The sequence below is a fragment of the Nicotiana tomentosiformis genome, chromosome 2, assembly GCF_000390325.3.
Source record: "Nicotiana tomentosiformis chromosome 2, ASM39032v3, whole genome shotgun sequence".
In the NCBI taxonomy this organism is placed as follows: Eukaryota; Viridiplantae; Streptophyta; class Magnoliopsida; order Solanales; family Solanaceae; genus Nicotiana; species Nicotiana tomentosiformis.
Genome location: NC_090813.1, coordinates 125,844,493 through 125,866,643, shown reverse-complemented (window position 1 = coordinate 125,866,643; position 22,151 = coordinate 125,844,493). Strand labels below are relative to the sequence as shown.

Below are 22,151 nucleotides of genomic sequence, written 5' to 3'. Positions count from 1 at the left end.
TCCTCTCGATCTGCACCGAGGCGGTTTCTTTTGCAGCCCGAAGCTGGGCCTCAGCCAACTCCAATTGCGCTTGAACGACCTCTTTTTCGAGGCGAGGATATCCATATTCGTTTTGAATATTTCTCCCTCGGCTATTAGCTCATCTACCTGCGAATTGAGCCATCCGATCTGTTCAAGCCTCTGCCGAACCTGCAGAATCAGATCGTTAGTAGTTATCTCCAACTCATCTTCACTATCGTGAAGAATTCAGAATACTTACTCAGCCATCTCCTGGTGCTCATCCCGAGCCGCTGCCAAGTCTGCTCGAAGTTTTTCACTAAGAAGTTTGTAGGAGTCACTCTTCTCAATGAGGTTCCGAACCTCGACCTCATACTCCTCTCGGATTCGGAGGAAAGCCTCGTGATGCAACACCAAAGCCTACAAACATTGGAAAAGATGTTAGAATTATCTACAACTCTAAGTGTAAAAAGAAACAGTAGAGATGCCATCGAAGTTACCCAATTCAGAGCATGTTGGGCCTCATTGAAAAGGCAGGCGGGTCCTACCGCATTCATCACGGTTTTATCCTCTTCAGTCACCAAGGACCAAAGGTATCTGGCAATCCCCACGGGGGGAGAAAAAATTCGGGCATCCTCCGGGACGGAGAGTACTATTTTCCGCCTACGGTCGGGATCAACACTCAGGGCCGGGAATTGGTCCACCAATTGTAGGCCCGATGAAGATCGGCAATACCCGACCATGATGTTTTCTTCGGTATCGATAATCCACCGAATCCGGTATTATCCTCCGAAGCAGCGGACTCGAGCCCATCCTAAAAGCCATTGATATCGGTCGACTCGTGAATGCCCTCGTAAGATTGACCTTCCAACATATTAGCCTCGCAGATCATAACATCTGAAAACTGAGGGGATCCCATAATATCGACTATCCCGAGATCGTCTCTCGAAATATCCTCTGCTGCCCGATAAGTCATGCCCTCAGTCTCTCCTTCAACCATCTCAGCTCGAGACGGGATCTCGGCTTTTCCTTGTTTAGGAATTATGGCCAAAGCTCCCTTATCTACCTCTGCCGATTTAGAGGATTGTTGTATCACAACATTAGCCCATACACATGCTAATTCCTCTTCTCCTTCTTCTGGCTCGTCCCTTAATCGGTGGATCGAGTTCGGAGGCATGATACGGGAGCCCTCCCTGGGCTTGCGAGTTCTCTTCTCCGGTTTTTTCTTTTCCGAGACCGGGGAACTCAGTGCATCTTTTCTCTTCTTCTCTGTGACCTGCTTCGAGGCAGGGACCTCTTCATCACCAGATGAGGGCCTTATGGCAACATCCTTCCCAAGTCCTACAAAGGAAAAATAGGAGTAAGCAAGTGAAGAAGATCGAGCGACAAACAAACTAAGAAGGAAACTTACCATGACTACGTTTATACTTCTACGGTACCATCGCCTTTTGCAAAAGGTATGACGTGACCCTAGGCCAGATCCACCTTTTTTTTTTGGAGAATAGTGATTCTCTTCCGATTCTTTTCAAGCAAAATCGTAGGGTCACATCGACCTGGTACCGTAGAAGGTTTTTCAACCTTAAAATCAATGACAGTTGAGCACCCTATCGGAACGAACTCCTCGGGGCGAGGCTCTGCCGCATCCTCATCGCCGGCAGGTCGTGATGAATAAGCGGCCTCTTTTTGCGGCACCGTTTTGGAGGTTTTCGCTATTGATGAATAAAAGAAAAGAAAATTAGGGTTGTATGCGATGTAAAGTATATGAAGCAGAGGGATTTTCTGAAGAAGATGAAGTATATGAAGCAGAGGGATTTTCTGAAGAAGATGCAAGAATAGAGGAGAAGCTTTTTAGTGAAAAGTTTGGATGAGGATGAGAGTTTGAATATTTATAGCCTGGTGATGACGGTTCAGAACCGGCAGTGGCCGACCAACGACTGACAGAAATTTAATGCCTTGATAACTGGACCGACGGGACGTTTGTAACATACATCATAATCGGGCTCATCGCTGACATCATCATCCACTAAGTCAAAGATCGGAAATTCATATTGTTTCTCGTCATCTTCTTCCGAGAAACGAGGGGACTATTTGTATACGGTCAAAATCGAGTCTGCCCTTCTTATGACAAATCGAGATCGGAACATAATGGTCTGAGGTTCATCATTGTAATATCAAAGTCATGATGCGAAGTTAGGTTATCAAGCTCGGGCTCCAGAGACCAATCGATATCGAGTTCGACCAATATTGAGCTCGGGCCCCAAAGACCGATCAATATCGAGCTCGTGCCCCAGAGACCGATCGATAACGAGTTCGACCAAGATCGAGCTCGAGACCTAGAGACCGATCAAGACTGAGATCGGCCAAGATCGAGATCGAGCCAAAAAATAAAAATGCCATTATAGCCGCAAGTGGGAAGAGAATCTCGGCGGAAACTACGACTTGAATCAAGGAAAAGCTAATTAGTTAATCTATCATGAGATCCCCACTATGTATTTTTAATTATATCCAAAGTAGGATTCCTCCACTATATTAAGAGTGGTTATCATTTGTAAGAGGAGGGGCACAAAGGGAGATATTCATCCATTCATTCACACATTCAGATTTATTGAGATTTACATAGCATCTAGCAAATATTATCCTTTTTAGGCTTTGATATTGATTCATCCCGCTTTTTATCAATCACTGTTTATTCAATTTGGGTTTGTATTCATTCTTTTTACAGTTAATATTCGATATATCTTTACTTATTTTTCTAATTTGTACCAATTTATACCACGTATCCTTAGAACTATATATAAATTCAATTCTATTCGTTTTTCGGGTAAACACATATTTAATTAGGAGTTTTATGAATGAGGAGACTCGAACTAGTCAAGAAACACATTAAATGGTTGCTTCGCCGACAGAGTTTGTTCTTGCAATCCGATAGATGGGTAAATGAAAAAAGATACACCACCGCTCGATAATTGCAATTGTGATATCATTTATATTAGCAAATGAAGCTGTTAAAATAGTATGATATAATATCATTTAAGTAAATTAAATTATTAGGGTTAAAACCTTTACTTTTAACTTTAGGGTCAATAAGAAGTAGGGAGTGTCTCCTTTTAGTGGTACTTATTCGACACACCTCTAAATTAGTCGAGCCAATGTATCTTTTTAATTATAGCATAGCTAGTAAAGGAGGTCAAAATTGAGAGATCTTTCACACCAACCTTTCGTGCAAAGTTGATGTCCAACCATTCTATCCGTGGTTGTGGCCTAAAATCATAGATGGATATAGAATATAATTTTGATGGGTTCAATTATTAAAATTTTTAATATTGAACTTATAATATTCTTTGAAATTATAAATTTAAAATTTGATATATATATATATATATATATATATATATATATATATATATTATGCTCTCTTTAAATGCGGGATTCAACTTAATCATAAAAGATAGATGCGGCAACAACTAGGGGTAGCCGACTAGATGTCGTCGACATCAGTGGTATTGTCAAAATTTAAATCAATGAGCAGTTGAGTACTCACTAGCAAGCATTTGAGCCATAACTTTTAATGATAATATTTAAGTGTAAATTTTGTATTACTATATTTTCCTTAAAAAAAATAACTTTTATATATATACTGTAGTTGGAACCCAAGGAAATGAATACACCCCTCACCTGCAACCAAAGGCAACATCGCCATCATCTATTCTTTTCTTCTATTAAGCAAAAGAAGAGTTCCAAAATATATACTAGCATAACCATATTGTAAATGAGATAACTACGCGTTAAGCTGCTGACATACATCACCGATCCAAAGATTCTTGCTCTAGCTGTAGATCAATAATTTTTAATTAAATGATGAGAGGTTTACTTAGTTATTTAAGTACGTACTTCAATCTAATTAGTCATAGTATGGCTTATATTTTTCGTTTAACCAAAAGAAAAAGGAAAAATCAAGAGGGAGCTCGTGAGTGACTCGAAAAGTCAATTCTGTACTCTTATCAGCTGCTCTGGTCCACATTAATTTTTCGATGTTTCAGAGAATTGTTGTCTTTGCCATCTAGTGTATATTAATTACTACTCCACTATAGGCAATAGACAAAGAGGCATTTTGAAATCATGCTTGTCCACATCACAGGGAGACATGGCATGTTGGATAGTTTATTGTTGTGATTTATGGAGAGATTACAGAGAAGATTTTAGGAAGAAGAAGACACAGTCATTGAGAGAGAGGAACACAAAAAGAAGCTAAAATTATGCATTTTTTTTTATAATTAGTGGAGGCTAAGTATATATATTTATACACTATTCTTAAATGTGTAATCTTAACTAACTAATTAACAGCTATTAACAGCTAATAACAACCTTTAGATACAAAAACTAAACTGCCCTCACATTATTTAACACTCCCCTCAAGCTAGATGGTGGAAAAATATTGATCACATCTAGCTTGAATTTTAAATATTTATGTTGCACTTTGGTTAATCCCTTTGTAAGAATATCAGCAGGTTGATCTGTTGTTGCAACATATTTGGTGATGACAAGTCCCTGTTGAATTCTTTCTCTCACAAAGTGATAATCAATTTCAATATACTTGGTTCTTTCATGGTAGACTGGGTTTGCAGCTATTTGTATAGCTGCTTTGCTATCACTGTAGATATTGATAGGTAACTGAATCTGTGTATCAACTTCTGTTAGTAAATCATACATCCATATGAGTTCAGTTACTGTTGTTGCTAAGCTTCTGTATTCAGCTTCTGCAGAGTTTCGAGATACAATAGTTTGTTTCTTAGATTTTCATGAAAGTAAGGAGTCACCAACTTTAACTAGGAACCCTGTAACTGATTTTCTAGTCAAAGGGCATGCAGCCCAATCTGCATCACAGAAGGCAGTGATTGTATTGTTCTGTATACTTGATAGCAAAATCCCTTGCCCTGGTTGACTTTTAACATATTTTACTATCCATGTGTGATCTTTTGGGCTGTTGAAGGAATTGGCTAAGAGTTTGAACTCCAAATGCTATGTCTGGCATGATTACTGTTAAATATAGAAGTTTTCCTATTAGTATTTGATAGGAAGTTTGATCAACTAATATATCTTCTTCTTCTGAACCTTTTGTCTTACGAATGCAATCATCATACTGCTTAGAGGTTAATTTGATGTTAACATCAATAGGAGTTACTGCTGGTTTGGCTGCAGCTAGACCAACTTCTGAGATTAGTTCCAAAGCATATTTTCTTTGATGCATAGTTATTCCTTGATTAGATCTAGCAAACTCAATCCATAAGAAGTATTTTAGCTCCCCCAAATCTTTCATTTTGAATGCATTCTGCAGTAGGTTTTAGTCTCCTCAATCAATTGTAGACTGTCACCTGTGATTAACATATCATCTACATATACTAGAATTATAGTAGTATCTTCAGTTGTTTTTCTGATGAATAGGGAATGGTCATACTGACTTTGTTTGAAGTTGAATCTCAGCAAGGCTTCACGCAGTTTTGCATTCCATTGTCTAGGGGCTTGTTTGAGCCCATACATAGATTTAATAAGTCTACACACAGTGTTCTCTCCCTGGTTTTTAAATCCCTATGGTAATTCCATGTAAATTTCATCAAATAGGCCACCTTGAATAAAGGTATTATATACATCCATTTGATGTATATGCCACTTCCTTGTAGCTGCTAAGGCAAGAATGGTTCTTACTGTGACCATTTTCACCACTAGTGAAAATTTTTCTTGATAATCAATGCCCTTTTTTGTTTGTAGCCTTTGGTTACTAATATAACTTTGAACCTTTCAATTTCATCTGAGGCTTTGTAATTGATTTTGTAAATTCACTTGCATCCTATAGGTTTCTTGCCTACTGGTAGTGTTACAATATCCCAGGTATGGTTGTTCTCAAATGCTCTTATCTCTTCATCCATTGCTTGTATCCATCTTGGATCTAAGATTGCTTCAGAGTAGTTAGTTGGTTCAGTAACTGATGAGGTTGCAGCTACATAGGACTAATAGTTAGAGGAGAGATGATCATAACTGATATATTTGTTTAGAGCATAAGGTACATTTTGATGAATATTGAGAGATACAAAATCTCTCATCCAGACTGGAGGATGTTTGTCTCTGCAGGATTTTCTAGCTTCAGTTTGTGGTTGATTATGTATCTCAGTAGTAGTAGATGGTATTTCTTGTGAATTGTGATTAGTAGTAGTAGATGGTATGTCATGTGTAGGTTATGTATAGAATTTCATTTCTGTATATGTTGTATGTATGTCTGTATAACGTTCTTCTGTGTTGTACTGATTATCTGTTTCACCTCTTCCAGTGTTGTCACCCTCATTAGTGATTGTAGCTTCTGTTCTGTTCTCAATTAGTATTATAGGATTATCTAGTTGCATTCCTGAGTCTGGTATTGTATCAACAAATATTGGTTGAGAGTTGTACTCTTTCTTGATAAAGGAAAATATATCTTCTCTAAATACTACATCTCTACTTATGAAAAATGACTTATTTGAAGGTTCATACAAGATATACCCGTTTTGGAATTCTCAGTATCTCATATATATGAATATTTTTGCTCTTGGCATTAGCTTGTCATGCTCTTGTATAGTTTTAGCAAAGCAGAGACAGTCCAATATTCCAAGATGCATTAGAGAAGGCTTTCTTTTATATAACCTTTCAAAGGGAGATATGTCGCCAATAACTAAGATGGGCATTCTGTTTATTAAGTAGACATCAACTAATATGCAGTGACCCTAAAACTTAATAGGTATTTGTGCTTGAAATCTGATAGCTCTTGTGACTTTGATGTATGGCTCCCAATTCTTTGAATAATTGTTCACACATAGAGTTCACAAACTATGTACCATTATCAGTTCTAATTGCCTTTACTGTTTTATCAAACTGAGTTCTCACATAATTGAAGAAATATTGTATTGAGATACATGCATCAGACCTTTGCTTTAGGTTATGTATAGACTTTTGCTACATTGAGAACTACCTCCAGTTTTGACATGATCTTGCACATTTGTATTTTGTTCATAATTGAACATAGGCAGTTGCTGATGATCTCGAGTAGTAGAGTGATCATTTTCTGGCAGTAGATTAACATTGTATGCTGTATTTGTGCCAGCATTTCCTCTTCTTTTGTTCTTGAAATCTGCAAGATATCCCACAATCTTATAACAATTTTCTTTGATATGCCCCTTAATCTTGCAAAATTCACAGTACAAATTATAATTTCTTCCGAACCTTTGGTTCTGATTTTGATCCTCCAACTTTCGAGTACATAGCAACTTCATAATTTTCCATTTACTTGTAGGATTAGAACCCAAGATTCCTGAGGATTTCTGCCCCTCATCATTTACAATTAATGCATATGCCTGATTTATTGTGGGAATGAGACTTTTCATCAAAATCTGGCTTCTAGCTTGAGAGTATGAATCGTTTAAGCCCATCAAGAATTGGTATAACTTCAACTTCTGCAAGTACACCATAAATTCTCATCCAGGTGCAGGTACTAATGCCTCAAATTCTTCCCATAAGTCCTTCAGCCTTGAGAAGTAAACTAATATAGAAGTTGTTCCTTGTGATATGGTTGCTATTTCCTTATGCAAATTATAGGTTCTTGATCCATCAACCTTGTTGAATCTCTCTGAAAGGTCTTCCCAAACCACCTGAGCACTCGATTCATACATAATTCCTCTAAGAAGTCCTTTTGCCACTGAGTTCATAATCCAAGATAACACAATTGCATTGACTCTTTCCCAGTGATTCCACATCGATTCTGAAAATTTCTCCTTCTTGCATGTACCATCAACCATACCCGACTTATTTCTTCCTAGCAAGGCCACTCGTATAGACCTAAACCAGACGGAATAGTTCTCAATTCCAGTCAATTGAAACAAAATGATTTGAATACCACTTACATCAGTAAGGGATAAGAAGAGTGGATGATTATAGTCAATGCTAATTGCTTGATTTCCAACATTTTGATTCACTTGGTCACCAGTGATTTGAATTCCTGGTGTTTGCCCTAATTTTTCATCAGAAATCGCCATTTTCTTGTTGATTCAAGATTTCACGAATCTGGTAATTGCAGTTTTTGACAAAACACAGAAATGAACAAATAAAGAAGTAGAATCTGTAATTTGGATCGAGAAGTAAGCTAGCTTTCTGAGCTTAAAAGCTATGATACCATGTTGTGATTTATCGAGAGATTACAGAGAAGATTTTAGGAAGAAGAAGACATAGTCATTGAGAGAGACAGAGGAAGACAAAAGAAGCTAAAATTCTGTATTTTTTTAATAATTAGTGGAGGCTAAGTACATATATTTATACACTACTCTTAATTGTGCAATCTTAACTAACTAACTAACTAACTAACCCCCTAACAACTAATAACGACTAATAACAACCTGTAGATACAAAGACTAAACTTTCCTTACATTATTTAACATTTATAACTCAAAACACTTAATTAAATTTTAGTGTTTACACTTATAATTAGACCAAAAATAATTTAACCTTTAAAGTTACGCTCTAAAATGAGAGATGAGACTATATATTATTTAACCTTTTGGTTAAGTGATAAAAATGTATATACAAGATACATGTTTGAATATACGTTCATCGATCGTCAATCAATCATTTGTCGTTGCAGTTCCAAATATGTGAAGTGACTCTTGGTAAATAAATAAAAAGCAACCCAAAATACAAAAAAAAAAGTCTTAAGGTGTTCACCCGGATCGAGGCAAGCCCGTCTTTCCTGATTGGAATAATAAAGACTTGTCCCTTACTTGAATTATTAACTTTGGCATCCTTCTTTTGCTTCGTACTGCATTTTATACACTTAAACAAATGGAGTGTACTTGTTAAAAAAAAATTAAGGAAAATGAAAAGGACTAAGAACCCTACTAAGCAAAAGCCATTGAAAGCTAGACGGGCTAGTTGCCCAAACAAAACTAAAATTTCCTTAAGTTTAAGCATAAACGAAATGGGACAAGTCAGATGTTTATCAATACCCAGAGCTCATTAAATATCAAAAAGAAGGATAAGTCATCGGTTTATGGGTATCGTATCGGCCCAACCAACCTGTTTACCATTAAAATTGGAAAACAATTAAACATATAATGAGGTTCTAAGGACATGTGATTTCACTTAATACCAATTGATAAATATGAAGATTAATAACAGAAATGAACTATAAAGTAAAGCAAACCAGTGTTAGAATAAAACTCAACCCTCGAGTTTGGATACCCTCGAACTGGTTGATGCAAGAATAATTAAAATATAACAAGCTGATAAACAATAGTATAAACGAGAAAGAGAATTATATTTCTTTTATATCTGTGAACAATATGTCTTACAAATTATTATAATCCTCCTTAAAATAGTAGAGGAATTACACTTATCGTATAATTCTAATTACAGAAAAAAATCCCATGATTAGCTAATTAACCATTCCTGATTTGATCCGTTCCGAGATTTATGCCATGATCCTCGATCAGTCACGGATATCTCATCTTTCTGTTATTGTGCAATCTTCGTTCTTGCTCGATGTCTGTCTCATTTGGCTTCGATCGCTACTGGCCCCGTTTTTAACCGTATATAGATAGTCCCCTCATTTTTTGGAGTGAAATGACAAGAAATAAATTGGGCCTTCGATTTTCTACCTCGACCTGTCATGACGTCATCTTAGTGACGTAAGCGACGGGAGTGACCGAAACATCCATTCGGTACAATTTCCCAAGTCATTAATGAGTAGCAGCTGGTGGTCGGCCACTAGTGCCATTGAACCGTCGCCATGAATCCAATAAATAGACCCCTTCCTCATTGATTCAAACTTTACTTTCATTTCCTTCTAATCTCCAAAGCTTTTACATTTCTTAAGTTCTTCCCTTTTACAATTTTTCAGGTTTTGCTGTTAATCCTTTCTCAAATGCCAAGTCCTATTATCTTCCTCTCCTTAAAACTTACACAAAAATGGAAAAAAATATCAAAAACGGTACCATAAAAAGAAGCTGCTTCATCTTCTCAACTGGCCGGCAGAAAAACGCCGGTGGAACCCCGTCTTGAGGAATGCATTCCTGGGGCTGCGCGCTAAACTCCGATTTCAAGACCGATAAAGCCTCATCGATTCCTTGTCGATGCGAGCCAGTGTCGAGGTATATATGCTCGATAACTGAGAGATACCTTAAGCATGTAAAGAAAGACTGTAATTGGGAGGGAAAAGAGGTGGTGATCCCGACCCCCGAAGAAGAGATCACCACCCATGTGGAAGGGTTTCTAAGTGTTTACACTTACCCTTTCACACTGGCCCCCCTCGACCCCGTCATTGTTGATTTCTGCCATCAATATCGAATAAACCTAGGCCAAATCCATCCTTCCTTTTGGCGAATTGTTATTCTGCTCCGATTCTTCATGAGCAAAATCAAGGGGCTCCCTTTCACCCTCGAGCACCTTATGAGATTGTATAGCCCCCGCCTCTATCGAGGCAGGTTATTTAAACTCCAACATCAGACTACCAAAGTGCTTTTCTCGAGCATAGACAAGGACAAGGATCAAGGCTGGATAGGCTGGTTCATTCGAGTGAGGACTTCCGATCTAATCCCAGCCGAGAAGATGCCATTTCCTGAGAAATGGAACATGAATCGTAAGTACCGTCTCACTATTAGTTTCCATGTATTATTTGTTCCTTTGTCTTTTCTCATCGATGTCTTTTTCTATGATGTAGCGGTCGCTTGGATGCCCCACGCATTTCCCAACCTCGAGAGCTGGGTTTGAAACCTGGCCTCGACCTCGACATATACCGAGCGCTCATGGAACGATTTATCAAATGGCCGATGGGAGGCCAAGACTCATGGTAAGCCCCTTTTCCACGTCTTTGATGATTTTGTTAAAGCATTTCTTACTTAATTTCCTTTCATACAGGCCTTGGCAAAGATGCTGTCATGAGGCCCCTATCTGGTGAGGAGGAGACTTCGATCCTGGCACCAAAACCGGCGAAGGACAAAAAGAGGAAAAAGACCTCAATCTCCGAGGATCCGGAATCTAAGAAGAAGGCGGATCGTAAGCCGAAGAAGAACATCATCCTTCTGATCGAAGACTCTGTTCGGCGTCTAAGGGAGGAAGAGGAAGAAGAGGAAGAAAACGACTCTAGGCTGGTGGCCCGAGTGGGAATGAGCACCGAGGCCCTAAAGGCCACTGAATCGGTGAAGGCTGCAGAGACTCCATCTCGAGATGAGGGGGTCTTAGGAAGAGACTTTGGCGAAGTCCCCGAGTCATCGAGGATTGAAGATGCCTCCCACCATAATGAGCCAACAGTGGGTACGACTGTAGGGGCTGGTCTCGAGGCCCCTCGAGATGGAGAGAACGCCCCAAGTGTTCCACTTGGGGCAATAGAAATTGGAGGCTCCCTGCTGCTCCCCTCGTTTTCTGAGGAAATGATTCAAGAGGCTCGGGCCTTGAATACCCCTCCATCGAAGGAGCCCACGGAAGGGAGGACCTCTTCAGTGATTACTTTACTGGGGTCGAAGATGCTACCGGCCTAAGCGACTTGGAGGTCTCGAGGAAGGATTCGGGCGAGGCATCGAGCCTTTTCAACGAAGCGCAGCAAGCTCTAAATCGGGTAAGCCTTAACTCCCTTTGTTGGTATTACCCTTGTGTTCATTTTTCTCTTCCTGTCTAACTTCTTTTCTTCTTTCTGCGTAGGCCTCAGCGCTTCATCGGGAAGCATTTTCTCAATCTCGAGCTGAGCTGAGTCGGTAAGAGGCCGACATTCAAAGGCTTACCAAAGAGAGGAATGCCCTCAACCTTCTCAGTGGGCAAAAAGAAGAAAAGATCAAAGACCTTCGAGCCGAGTTGGCCACGACTCACAAAAATCAGACCGACCTGATCGAGAGGGTAATGAAAATCTTTAAAGCTCATGGACTCGATTCGGGAATGATGGCTAACATTTCAATCTTACAACTGCAGCAGAAGGTCAAGAGGATCGAGCAGTATCGCGAGGAGATCAACATGATGAAGGCGGAGACCTTGGGGTGGAAAGAAGGTATGGACCGCTTTACTGCAAAAAAAGAGACTACTCGAGCCCAATTGTCATTGGTCGAAAGTCAGCTTCGAGACATGAAGGAGAAAAGCTCGGCTCAGGCAAAGAAAATAGAGGAGCTCGAGGCTCGGTTGGCTTCCGAATTTGCAAAGGCCAAATCTGAAGCCGAAATGGCAAAGGCCGAGGCAGATGTGATCGTGGCCGTCTACCGGGCCGATGCTGAAGCCGCTCAAGTCTAAGCGAGAGAGGCAGCCGAGACCACTCAAACTCGAGCACATTGGATTGCTGAACTCGCCAAATGCCAATCTCGGAGGGAGACCCTCGAGGAGATCCATGCTCAAGGTTTCGATCTTACCGATGAGATAATAAAGGCTAGAGAGCATGAAGCTGATGCTGGAGTGCTGACCTCTTCCGATGATGATGGTGACGATGATGATGGCACCAAGAGCGGGTTCGAGAATGAGGAGGACCTCGATGAAGAAGAAGCTTCGCCTGAGGAAAATTAGGAATCTTAGGCTTTTTCTTTTTTGATTTTTTGTGTGGGACCCTGATCGGTCCTTGTAAATATCTTCGTATATATAAAAGATCTTTTTTCTGTTTCATTCATACTTTATGAAAATTTTACTCAAAAGTTCGAGGCTTAGGTAAATTGATCGAAGCCGGACTAGTGTAGTCTTAATCGAGTGAGTACTTACTCAAACTCGGAGTAGGGTGACCCTTAGGTTTTAATTGAGTGAGGATGATTTCTCGAACTCAGAAATAAAATGGCCCTTTAGGCTCTTGAATTAGGCCGATACAGCCATAGTAAAAAGAATGACTTTCTCCCCCTTTTCGGCTTGAAAGATTTATTGTTTAATCATATAAAATCTGTTGTACCTTAGCATGAAATAAGGGATTTGCTCGAGAGTTAGAACGATTCCGTACCCATTAGGGTTTTCAAGGGTCAATATTATCGAGACCCTTTGTTTCGTAATGCTTTAGCATAAAATAAAGAATTTGTTCGAGTGTTCGAACGACTTTATACCTATTAGGGTTTTCGAGGATCGATATTATCGTGACCCTTAGTAATTCAGCCGAGGGTAGCATTTTTAACCTATTTATGAAAATATTCGAAGGTCTATTTTATAACGAAAATAGGATGTCTCCGAACCGTGTTAATTTGGCCGTAGCCTTTAGCTTGGGATTCACCTTTTGGGCTTGTTCCCCTGTTATACTTCAAACTTATTCGAAGTATCAGTCCCCAAGTGGGGTGACCGTGACCTATAAAATTGAGGGTTACTTTTTTAAGGTCTTACGATCTCGAGGTTTTAGTAATTCGATCATGTCGATTTTTTGGATGGCAGTCCCCGAGTGCGGGGTCAATTGTTTGAACTTTAGCTGTGACCGTCCCTTAAGCCAGTTTCCACAATAGATCACAAGCATGACATTGTAAAGTAAATATTTCTCTAAGGCATAAAATATCTGGCAAGGAAAAATACTTTTTTCAATAGATTAACATACGTATATGTTTGCCAGGGCTCAAGTAATCTACATAGGCATGGTTCGTTCGACCGTTTGACCCTTACAAAATTTACCTATCGAGACCCTGTCGGCACAAAGTATTTCCCTTGTAACTATCCAGGGGTGATGCCCCCAGTATTCGAGGTTGATTGTAAAGGAGCCTAAGATACTGTTGAATTTCTCTAAGTTAGCATGAACAATGGTTGCCTCATTAAAAACCTCACCGGAAAAAATCTATTTGGGACAAAAACGGTCTAAGGGAAAAAGAGTGCAACATGTGCTTTCATACCTAAGGACTTTGTGTTTGAAGAATCCTTTGATGTATTCGATTAAACACCTGCAATTGGTTAGTATAAAATATAAACTAAAGTGGAGAAGGTCGTACCTTAGCAGTAATATCGTTTGAGGAGTGATATATTCCAATTGTTTGGTAATTGTTCATCGTTCTTCGTGCCAAGTTTGTAGGATTCCTTTCCGATGATATCGAGGACCCGATATGGTCCCTCCCAGTTCGGGACAAGTTTTCCTTCGTTTGGGTCTCGAGTATTGAGGGTGACCTTCCTCAGAATCAAGTCCCCGATTTTAAAGTGTCGAAGATTGGCTCTTCGATTGTAATACCTTTCGATCCACTATTTCAGTGCGACCATTCGAACGAGGGCGGTTTCTCGTTTTTCATCTAGCAATTCGAGGCTTGTATTCATAGCCTCATGATTTGACTCTTCCGTTTCATATCGAAACCTGACGCTGGGTTCCCCGACTTCAACCGGGATCAGAGCTTCGACGCCATATACTTAACAGAATGGTGTTGCCCCCGTACTGTATTTTAACGTTGTTCGATACGCCCAAAGGACTTTGGGAAATATGTCTCTCCATTTTCCCTTAGCATCGTTCAATCATTTTTTTAGATTTTGATTGATGGTCTTGTTTGTCGTTTCAGCCTGTCCGTTCCCACTAGGATGATATGGCGTTGACAAGATCCTTTTTATTTTTTGATCTTCAAGAAACTTTGTCACTTTGCTGCTGACGAATTGCTTTCCATTGTCGCATACGATCTCGGCAGGCATCTCGAATCGCATATAATGTGGTCCCAGATGAAGTCTATGACTTCTTTCTCTCTAATTTTCTCGAAAACCTGTGCTTCAACCCACTTAGAGAAATATTCAGTCATAAATAAAATAAATTTAGCTTTACCTGGGGCCGATGGTAGAGGGCCGACGATATCCATTCCCCATTTCATGAATGGCCATGGGGATAAGACTGAGTGGAGTTGCTCTCCGGGTTGGTGAATCATCGGCGCATACCTTTGACATTTATCGCACTTTCTAACAAACTCTTTTGTATCCTTTTCCATATCGGCCCAATAGTATCCAGCTCTGATGACTTTGTGAACCACTGATTCGGCACCAGAATGATTTTCGTAGGTGCCCTCATGGATTTCTCGTAGGACGTAGTCGGCATCTCTTGGTCCCAAATATATTGCCAATGGTTCATGGAACATCCTTCTATATAGTGTTCCATCTTCGGCCAATGTGAATCGTGCAACCTTTGTACGTAGAGTCCTCGATTTCTTAGGATCCGATGGAAGCTTCTCGTTCTTTAGGTACTCGATATATTTGTCCCTCCAATCCCAGGTCAGACTTGTGGATTTGATTTCGACATGGCCTTATTTGATTACTGACCTTGAAAGTTGTATGACAGTCCCTGAGCTAATCTCATCGTCATCGACGGATGACCCTAAATTTACAAGGGCATCGGCCTCGCTATTTTGTTCTCGAGGCACATGCTGTAGGGTCCATTCTTTAAACCGATGTAGAGTCACCTGTAATTTGTCCAAGTACCTCTGCATTCGATCTTCTCGAACCTCGAAGGTTATGTTCACTTGGTTTACCACAAGCAGGGAGTCACAGTTGGCCTCGATGACCTCTGCTCCTAAACCTTTAGCTATCTCTAGACCTTCAATCATGGGCTCATACTCGGCCTCATTGTTAGTTAACTTGGAAGTTTTGATAGCTTGTCTAATTGTATTACTCGTGGGAGTCTTCAAAACGATGCCTAGCCCGGACCCCTTCACGTTCGAAGCGCCGTTTGTGAAGAGGGTCCACACCCCCGATGATGTACCCAACTTTAATAATAGTTCTTTTTCGACCTCGGGTACGAGGGCTGGCATAAAGTCGGCCATGAAGTCTGCTAAGATTTGAGACTTGATGGTCGTTCGAAGTCGATATTCGATATCATACCCACTAATCTCGACGGTCCATTTGGCCAATCGGCCTGAAAGTTTGGGATTATGCAAAGTATTGCGAAGGGGATAAGTAGTCACCACACAGATCGGGTGACACTGAAAATATGGTTTTAATTTCCTAGAGGCGCTTATTAGGGCAAGCGCTAATTTTTCTAAGTATGGGTATCATGTCTCGACCTTACCTAAAGTTCGACTAACATAGTAAACAGGAAATTGCGTACCTTGCTCTTCTCGAATTAGGACCCCACTTACCATGATTTCTGAGACTGCTAAGTACAAGTAGAGTTGCTCGTCCGCTTTCGGAGTATGAAGCAGTGGCGGGTTCGAGAGGTACCGCTTTAATTCTTCCAATGCTTGTTGGCATTTTGGGGTCCATGCAAAACTGTTCTTCTTTTTGAGCAGTGAGAAGAACCTGTGACTTCTATCTGAAGACCTCGAGATGAATCGGCCTAGGGCGGCTATGCGCCCTGTTAATCTTTGTACGGCCTTAAATATTGTCCACGACTCTGATGTCTTCGATTGCCTTGATCTTATCGGGGTTGATTTTGATTCCCTTATTAGATACCATAAAGCCGAGGAACTTGCCCGAGCCGACCCCGAATACACATTTCTCCGGGATGAGTTTCATGTTGTATTTCCTTAGTATATGGAAGGTCTCCTGCAAATGTGTCAAATGATCCTCTGCTCGCACTGCTCGCAGGGACTTAACTAGCATATCATCAATATAAACCTCCATTGATTTACCTATTTATTCTTCGAACATTCGATTTACTAAGCATTGATAAGTGGCACAAGTATTTTATAGTCCAAACAACATTACATTATAACAATATGTGCCGTACTTAGTGATGAACGAAGTCTTTTCCCGATCCTCCGGATTCATTTGTATTTGATTGTACCCGGAGTAGGCATCGAGAAAACTAAGGATCTCGTGGCCGGCCGTGGCATCGATCATGCGATCGATATTCGGCAGAGGAAAAGAGTCTTTAGGGCATACTTTGTTTAAATCTTTATAGTCTACGCATATTCTAAGTTTATTTCCCTTTTTAGGGACTACAACTACGTTTGCTAACCATTCAGGATATTTTACCTCCCGAATGGATCCTATTTTGAGAAGTTTGGCTACCTCATCCTTGATGAATGCATGTTTTACCTTGGATTGGGGCCTTCTCTTTTGTTTTACCGGGCGGAGCTTTGGGTCCAAGCTCAGTCGATGTGTAGTGATCTCTGGCGGGATCCCTGTCATATCTAGGTGGGACCAAGCAAAACAATCCATATTATTGATAAGAAATTTAATGAGTTTTTTCCTGAGCTCTGGGGTTAACCCCGTACCCAGGTATACCTTTTGATCGGGTAGATGCTCGATCAGTATGAATTGCTCCAGCTCTTTGACTGTCGATTTGGTAGCATCGGAATCCTCGGGGATTACGAAGGATCAAGGGATCCAGTAGTTATCGTCCTCGTCCGTTCCCTGCTTCTTCGACTAAGACGAGGCCGGTGGATGTGGTTGCTATTTAGCTTCCTATTTTCCTTTAGACTCCGATCCCTTTGTTGGCGAAAGCGCTGATACCGGTATTACTTTATCGACTGCGAACATCTCTTTGGCAGCATGCTGTTCCCCACACAACATTTTTACTCTATCCGGTGTTAGGAACTTCAGCATTTGGTGAAGGGTTGAGGGGACCGCCCTCATGTTGTGGATCCAAGGTCTTCCGAGAAGTGCGTTGTATCTCATATCGCCCTCGATCACATGGAACTTTGTTTCTTGAATAGTTCCGGCTACATTTAATGGTAGGATGATTTTACCTTTAGTTGTTTCACTCGCCATGTTGAAACCATTGAGAATCTGAGCTGCGGGTACGATCTGATCTTGTAGGCCGAGTTGCTCTACGCACCTTGATCGAATAATGTTGGCCGAGCTTTCTAGATCAATTAAAGCACGTTTAACCTGAATTTTATTCATAAGGATAGAGATTACCAAAGCATCATTGTGGGGTTGTGAGATCCCTTCTGCTTCCTCATCTTTGAATGATAAAGTGCCTTCTGGCACATAGTCTCGAGTTCATTTTTCCCTGGTGATTGATACTTTAGTGCGTTTGAACACGGGTCCTTGTGAAATATCGACCCCACCAATGATCATGTGAATCACGTGTTGTGGTTCTTCCTGCTCGTTTTTTCTTGTTCGCATCCCTGTCTTTAAAATGGTTTTTAGCTCGGTAGCTCAAGAATTCTCGAAGGTGACCCTCGTTGAATAGACGGGCCACCTCCTCCCTTAGTTGTCTGCAGTCTTCGGTTCTATGACCATGTGTACCATGGTATTTGCATATTTGATGGATCCGTTTGTAGGGGTCTGGGCCATCTAGTATCTTTGATTCTCCCAATAGCTGACACAATACCTGATGCGTCGATGCTGAAGTTGTATTCTGATGATCGTGGTGCTTTTGTGGGATCGACATGTTTATCGAAGCCACTTTTCCTCCTCGATCGTTCCTTCGATCATGTCGGATGTGATTGCATCCTGGGCCGTTGTTTCTACGATCTGCGTTGTATGGTTGATACCGATCTCTGTTCGACCGGGGTTCTCTGTCGATATCCCTTTGAGTTCTGCTGACGATCCTGTTTGGATAAACAGAACTAGAAGGGGTCCCCAATTGATCATCCTCAACCCTGATCTTTGACTGGTACCGATTATGTACATCGGCCCAGGTTACCATTGGATATTCAATTAAATTCTGCTTTAGCTATCGTGATGCCACTGAACTTCGTTCGTTCAAACCCCGAGTAAAGGCTTGAACAACCCAATCGTCTGTGACCGGTGGTAGTTCCATGCGTTCCATCTGGAACAGAGATACGAATTCCCTCAATATTTCGTTGTCTTTATGTTTCTCCTTGAAGAGGTCCGACTTCCTAGTTGCAACCTTTATTTCTCCTGCATGTGCCTTTACGAAGAAGTCTGCAAGCATAGCGAAGGAATCGATGGAATTAGGCGGCAAATTATGGTACCATATCATTGCTCCTTTCGACAAGGTTTCTCTAAATTTCTTCAGTAAAACAGATTCAATCCCATCGTCTTCCAAGTCATTACCTTTTATTGCGCATGTATAAGAAGTGACATGCTCATTAGGGTCGGTGGTCCCATTGTACTTAGAAATTTCTGGCATTCGGAATTTCTTCGGAATGGGTTTCGGAGCCACACTTGGAGGGAAAGGCTTTTGTACGAATTTCTTTGAATCCATACCTTTTAGAATCGGTGGTGCCCCCGGTATTTGATCAACCCGGGAGTTTTATGTCTCTACTTCTTGTCATTTGCCTCGATTTTCTTTTCTCCCGATTCCATCCGTTTAGTGAGCTCCTCAAGCATTTTCATAACGGCGGGGTCAGTCCTCGATTCATTGGCGTTCGACCTTTCCGGCACATGCTCGGTCCTGTGGACAACTTCTAGTTTGATCCTACTCGGTGTTCAGTACTGATTTTGTAGTTGTGTTATAGCGGCTTGTTGAGCGTGTAACATTTTGAATATCAATTGGAGGCTAACTCCACCATCTTCTCCGCCCCTGCGTACCTCGACCACCTGATCGAACTTTCCGGCGTACGCTACCTTCGGGATCAACACCCAAATTTGCATTTAGGGCGACATGTGAACTGACATCAACGTGATTTGCAATTGGTGCTCCCTCGAGGTCAGCCTGAGGCACCTCGATTCCTGGGGCGGCTATATTATCATTTTCCCCATGAAATCTGAGGCCATTGTCACCATGTGTAGGCGTTACTTTTGAGTTTGACATGTTTATCCTAAAAACAAAGATTCTTACGAGAACAAGTGTAAAGCAGTGTGTGTTATCCCAATCAGTATTAAGAAATCACTATTATTCTTAGCCCCACGATGGGCGCCAAACTGTTTATACTTAAAATTGGATAACAATTAAACTTTTAATGAGGTTCTAAGGACATGTGATTTCACTTAATACCAATTGATAAATATGAAAATTAATAACAAAAATGAACTATAAAGTAAAGCAAACCAGTGCTAGAATGGAACTCAACTCTCGAGTTTGGATACCCTCGAACTGGTTGATACAAGAACAATTAAAATATAACAAGATGATGAACAATAGTAGAAACGAGAAAGAGAATTATATTGCTTTTATATCCGTGAACAATATGTCTTACAAATGATTAGAACCCTCCTTTAAATAGTAGAGGAATTTCACTTATGGTATAATTCTAATTACAGAAGAAAATCTCATGATTAGCTAATTAACCGTTCCTGATTTGATCCGTTCCGAGATTTACGCCATGATCCTCGACCAGTCACGAATATCTCGCCTTTCTGTTATTGTGCAATCTTTGATCTTGCTTGATGTCTGTCTCATTTGGCTTCGATCGCTACTAGCCTCGATCTCGACATGTACCTCGCTTCTGAACTCGGTACCTTATCCTCGTGATTTAGTCTGGTCCATTACGAGATCATCCTTCGAAGCAACCTCCCGGTCTCGATCAAGTAGTAAAATTGGATGAGCCCGATTTTAACCGTATACATAACCTAGAGCGTGTTATACTTTTTTTATAACGCCTAGAGCGTGTTATACTATCCAAAGCTTCCCCAAATAGTCTTGATCGTAATCATAATTGTTGTTGCTATCATAATGCGATCGATACCCACTATATCGGTTTACTGAAACACTAGGTCGGGGAACTGGAACTTGTGTGTGTGAGTTTGGCGCTGACGTTGAGAATGACACAAAATTTGGTGAAATCCCGTTATCATCTTCTGTCTGTATCTATATAGAATATGAGAAGTAAATCAATGTGATGATATCAAATGTCATAATAAAAATTCAACAAGTGTCAAGTTTTAGGATAAAACTAATTAGGTTAGTTAATAATTAGTTACTCTTTTTGAATTTGCATTTAAAACAATTAAATATCTATATATTTTTAAGAAAACTATTATAAAAAGAAAAAAAATATATAAATATATAACTTCAATGTAGAGATATATAAAATAATAAGACTAATTTATTTTTTGAGATGACAAAGTTTTTGAATAATAATTCATATGGTCATGCTATATGCTACATGGATAGGATAAAACTAAAGATAATAACATAAACAATAATTTCAAAAAATAAATAAAATATATAAAGATATAATTTTACTTCTTATGTAGAATCTTAATAAAAAAAATTAAACTTTCATATTACATACAAATGGAAAGAAGAATTAAATTTAATTTCTTATTAAAAATTATACAATAATAATAATTATTATTATTAGTAGTAGTAGATTTATGACATATATTAACAGAAATTTTCTATTTAACCTTTGAACTAATTCAACACCATCCGTTTAAAAATATTATAATAATTATATTCGTATTATAGATGAACACTAAATGAAAAAATCAAAATGTTGTAGAACAAAAACTAATGTATAAAGAAGAGAATATATATAATGTGATTCTATTCACGCTTTAAATTTATTTGATAAAATTAAGTAAATCAATAATACTAGAAAATATTATTGATAAATTTAAATATAAAAATAATTATGAGAAAGTCATACAGGATAAAGTCAAGTTAAATTTTAAGAGTAATACAAAATTATACTCATTATATTATATTAAACTAGTAATTTATTATAAATTCATATGATAATTTAATAATATTAAGTAATGGATAATACAATTAGATAAGCAAGGAACAAAAAAGAAATAAACTATTAATTTGCCGGAAAATATAAGAATATAAGACTTATAATTAGAATTATGATGAGAAAAGTATTACATATGCGCATAACTAAAAATAGTTATAAAGGAAGAATACTATAAATAAATAAAAAGAATTTCAAGCGATAGCGTAAAAATGTATATACTAATTAAATTTCTCATATAGGAAATTTTAGTCAATAATAGAACTCATAATTACATAATGAAAAATACAAAATATAAAGATACTATTAGAATATTATGCATAAGATAAGCATAGTATATATATATAACAGAAATTAATAATTATTAAAAATATTGGTAGTTTTTTTATAAAAGTAATAAAAGTCTTATATCTTTATACTTTTGATGAATTTCAAAAAAAAGTTTAGTAAATAAATATTACATTATTTAAATTTTTAGTAAAATACAAATAAAAAAAACTAATCAAATATTACAGTAGAAAAGAATGTACGAAAAGAGGAGGATAAAGATAATTTTATGATATTTATATTTTGAATTAATTAAAAAATAAAATAAAAACAAATAACACTCAAAAGATTACTGATAAATTTAGACCATTGAAGAATTTTGAATAGTATAACATAAGTTTGAAAAAAATAAAAATATTTTCAGAGTAAGAAAACATATATCTATGT

General features: G+C 38.9%; 3 protein-coding genes across 3 annotated transcripts; 1 reads left to right on the top strand and 2 right to left on the bottom strand.

Moving 5' to 3' along the window:
* Positions 1 to 7,496: 7,496 nt before the first annotated feature.
* On the bottom strand, positions 7,497 to 8,054 carry LOC117273190 (uncharacterized). Its single transcript, XM_033652275.2, has one exon. The coding sequence runs from the start codon at positions 8,052 to 8,054 to the stop codon at positions 7,497 to 7,499; it is 558 nt and encodes a 185-aa protein (XP_033508166.1).
* Positions 8,055 to 8,853: 799 nt separating this feature from the next.
* On the top strand, positions 8,854 to 12,549 carry LOC138905567 (uncharacterized). Its single transcript, XM_070194087.1, has 5 exons — positions 8,854 to 8,860; positions 9,911 to 10,000; positions 10,927 to 11,318; positions 11,971 to 12,144; positions 12,415 to 12,549. Exons 1-5 carry the CDS (start codon positions 8,854 to 8,856, stop codon positions 12,547 to 12,549), a joined length of 798 nt encoding a protein of 265 aa, XP_070050188.1.
* Positions 12,550 to 17,307: 4,758 nt separating this feature from the next.
* LOC138905566 (uncharacterized) lies at positions 17,308 to 18,241 on the bottom strand. Its single transcript, XM_070194086.1, has 2 exons — positions 18,182 to 18,241; positions 17,308 to 17,733 (listed from the first exon to the last, which is right to left on the bottom strand). The coding sequence occupies exons 1-2, from the start codon at positions 18,239 to 18,241 to the stop codon at positions 17,308 to 17,310; spliced, it is 486 nt and encodes a 161-aa protein (XP_070050187.1).
* Positions 18,242 to 22,151: the final 3,910 nt, after the last annotated feature.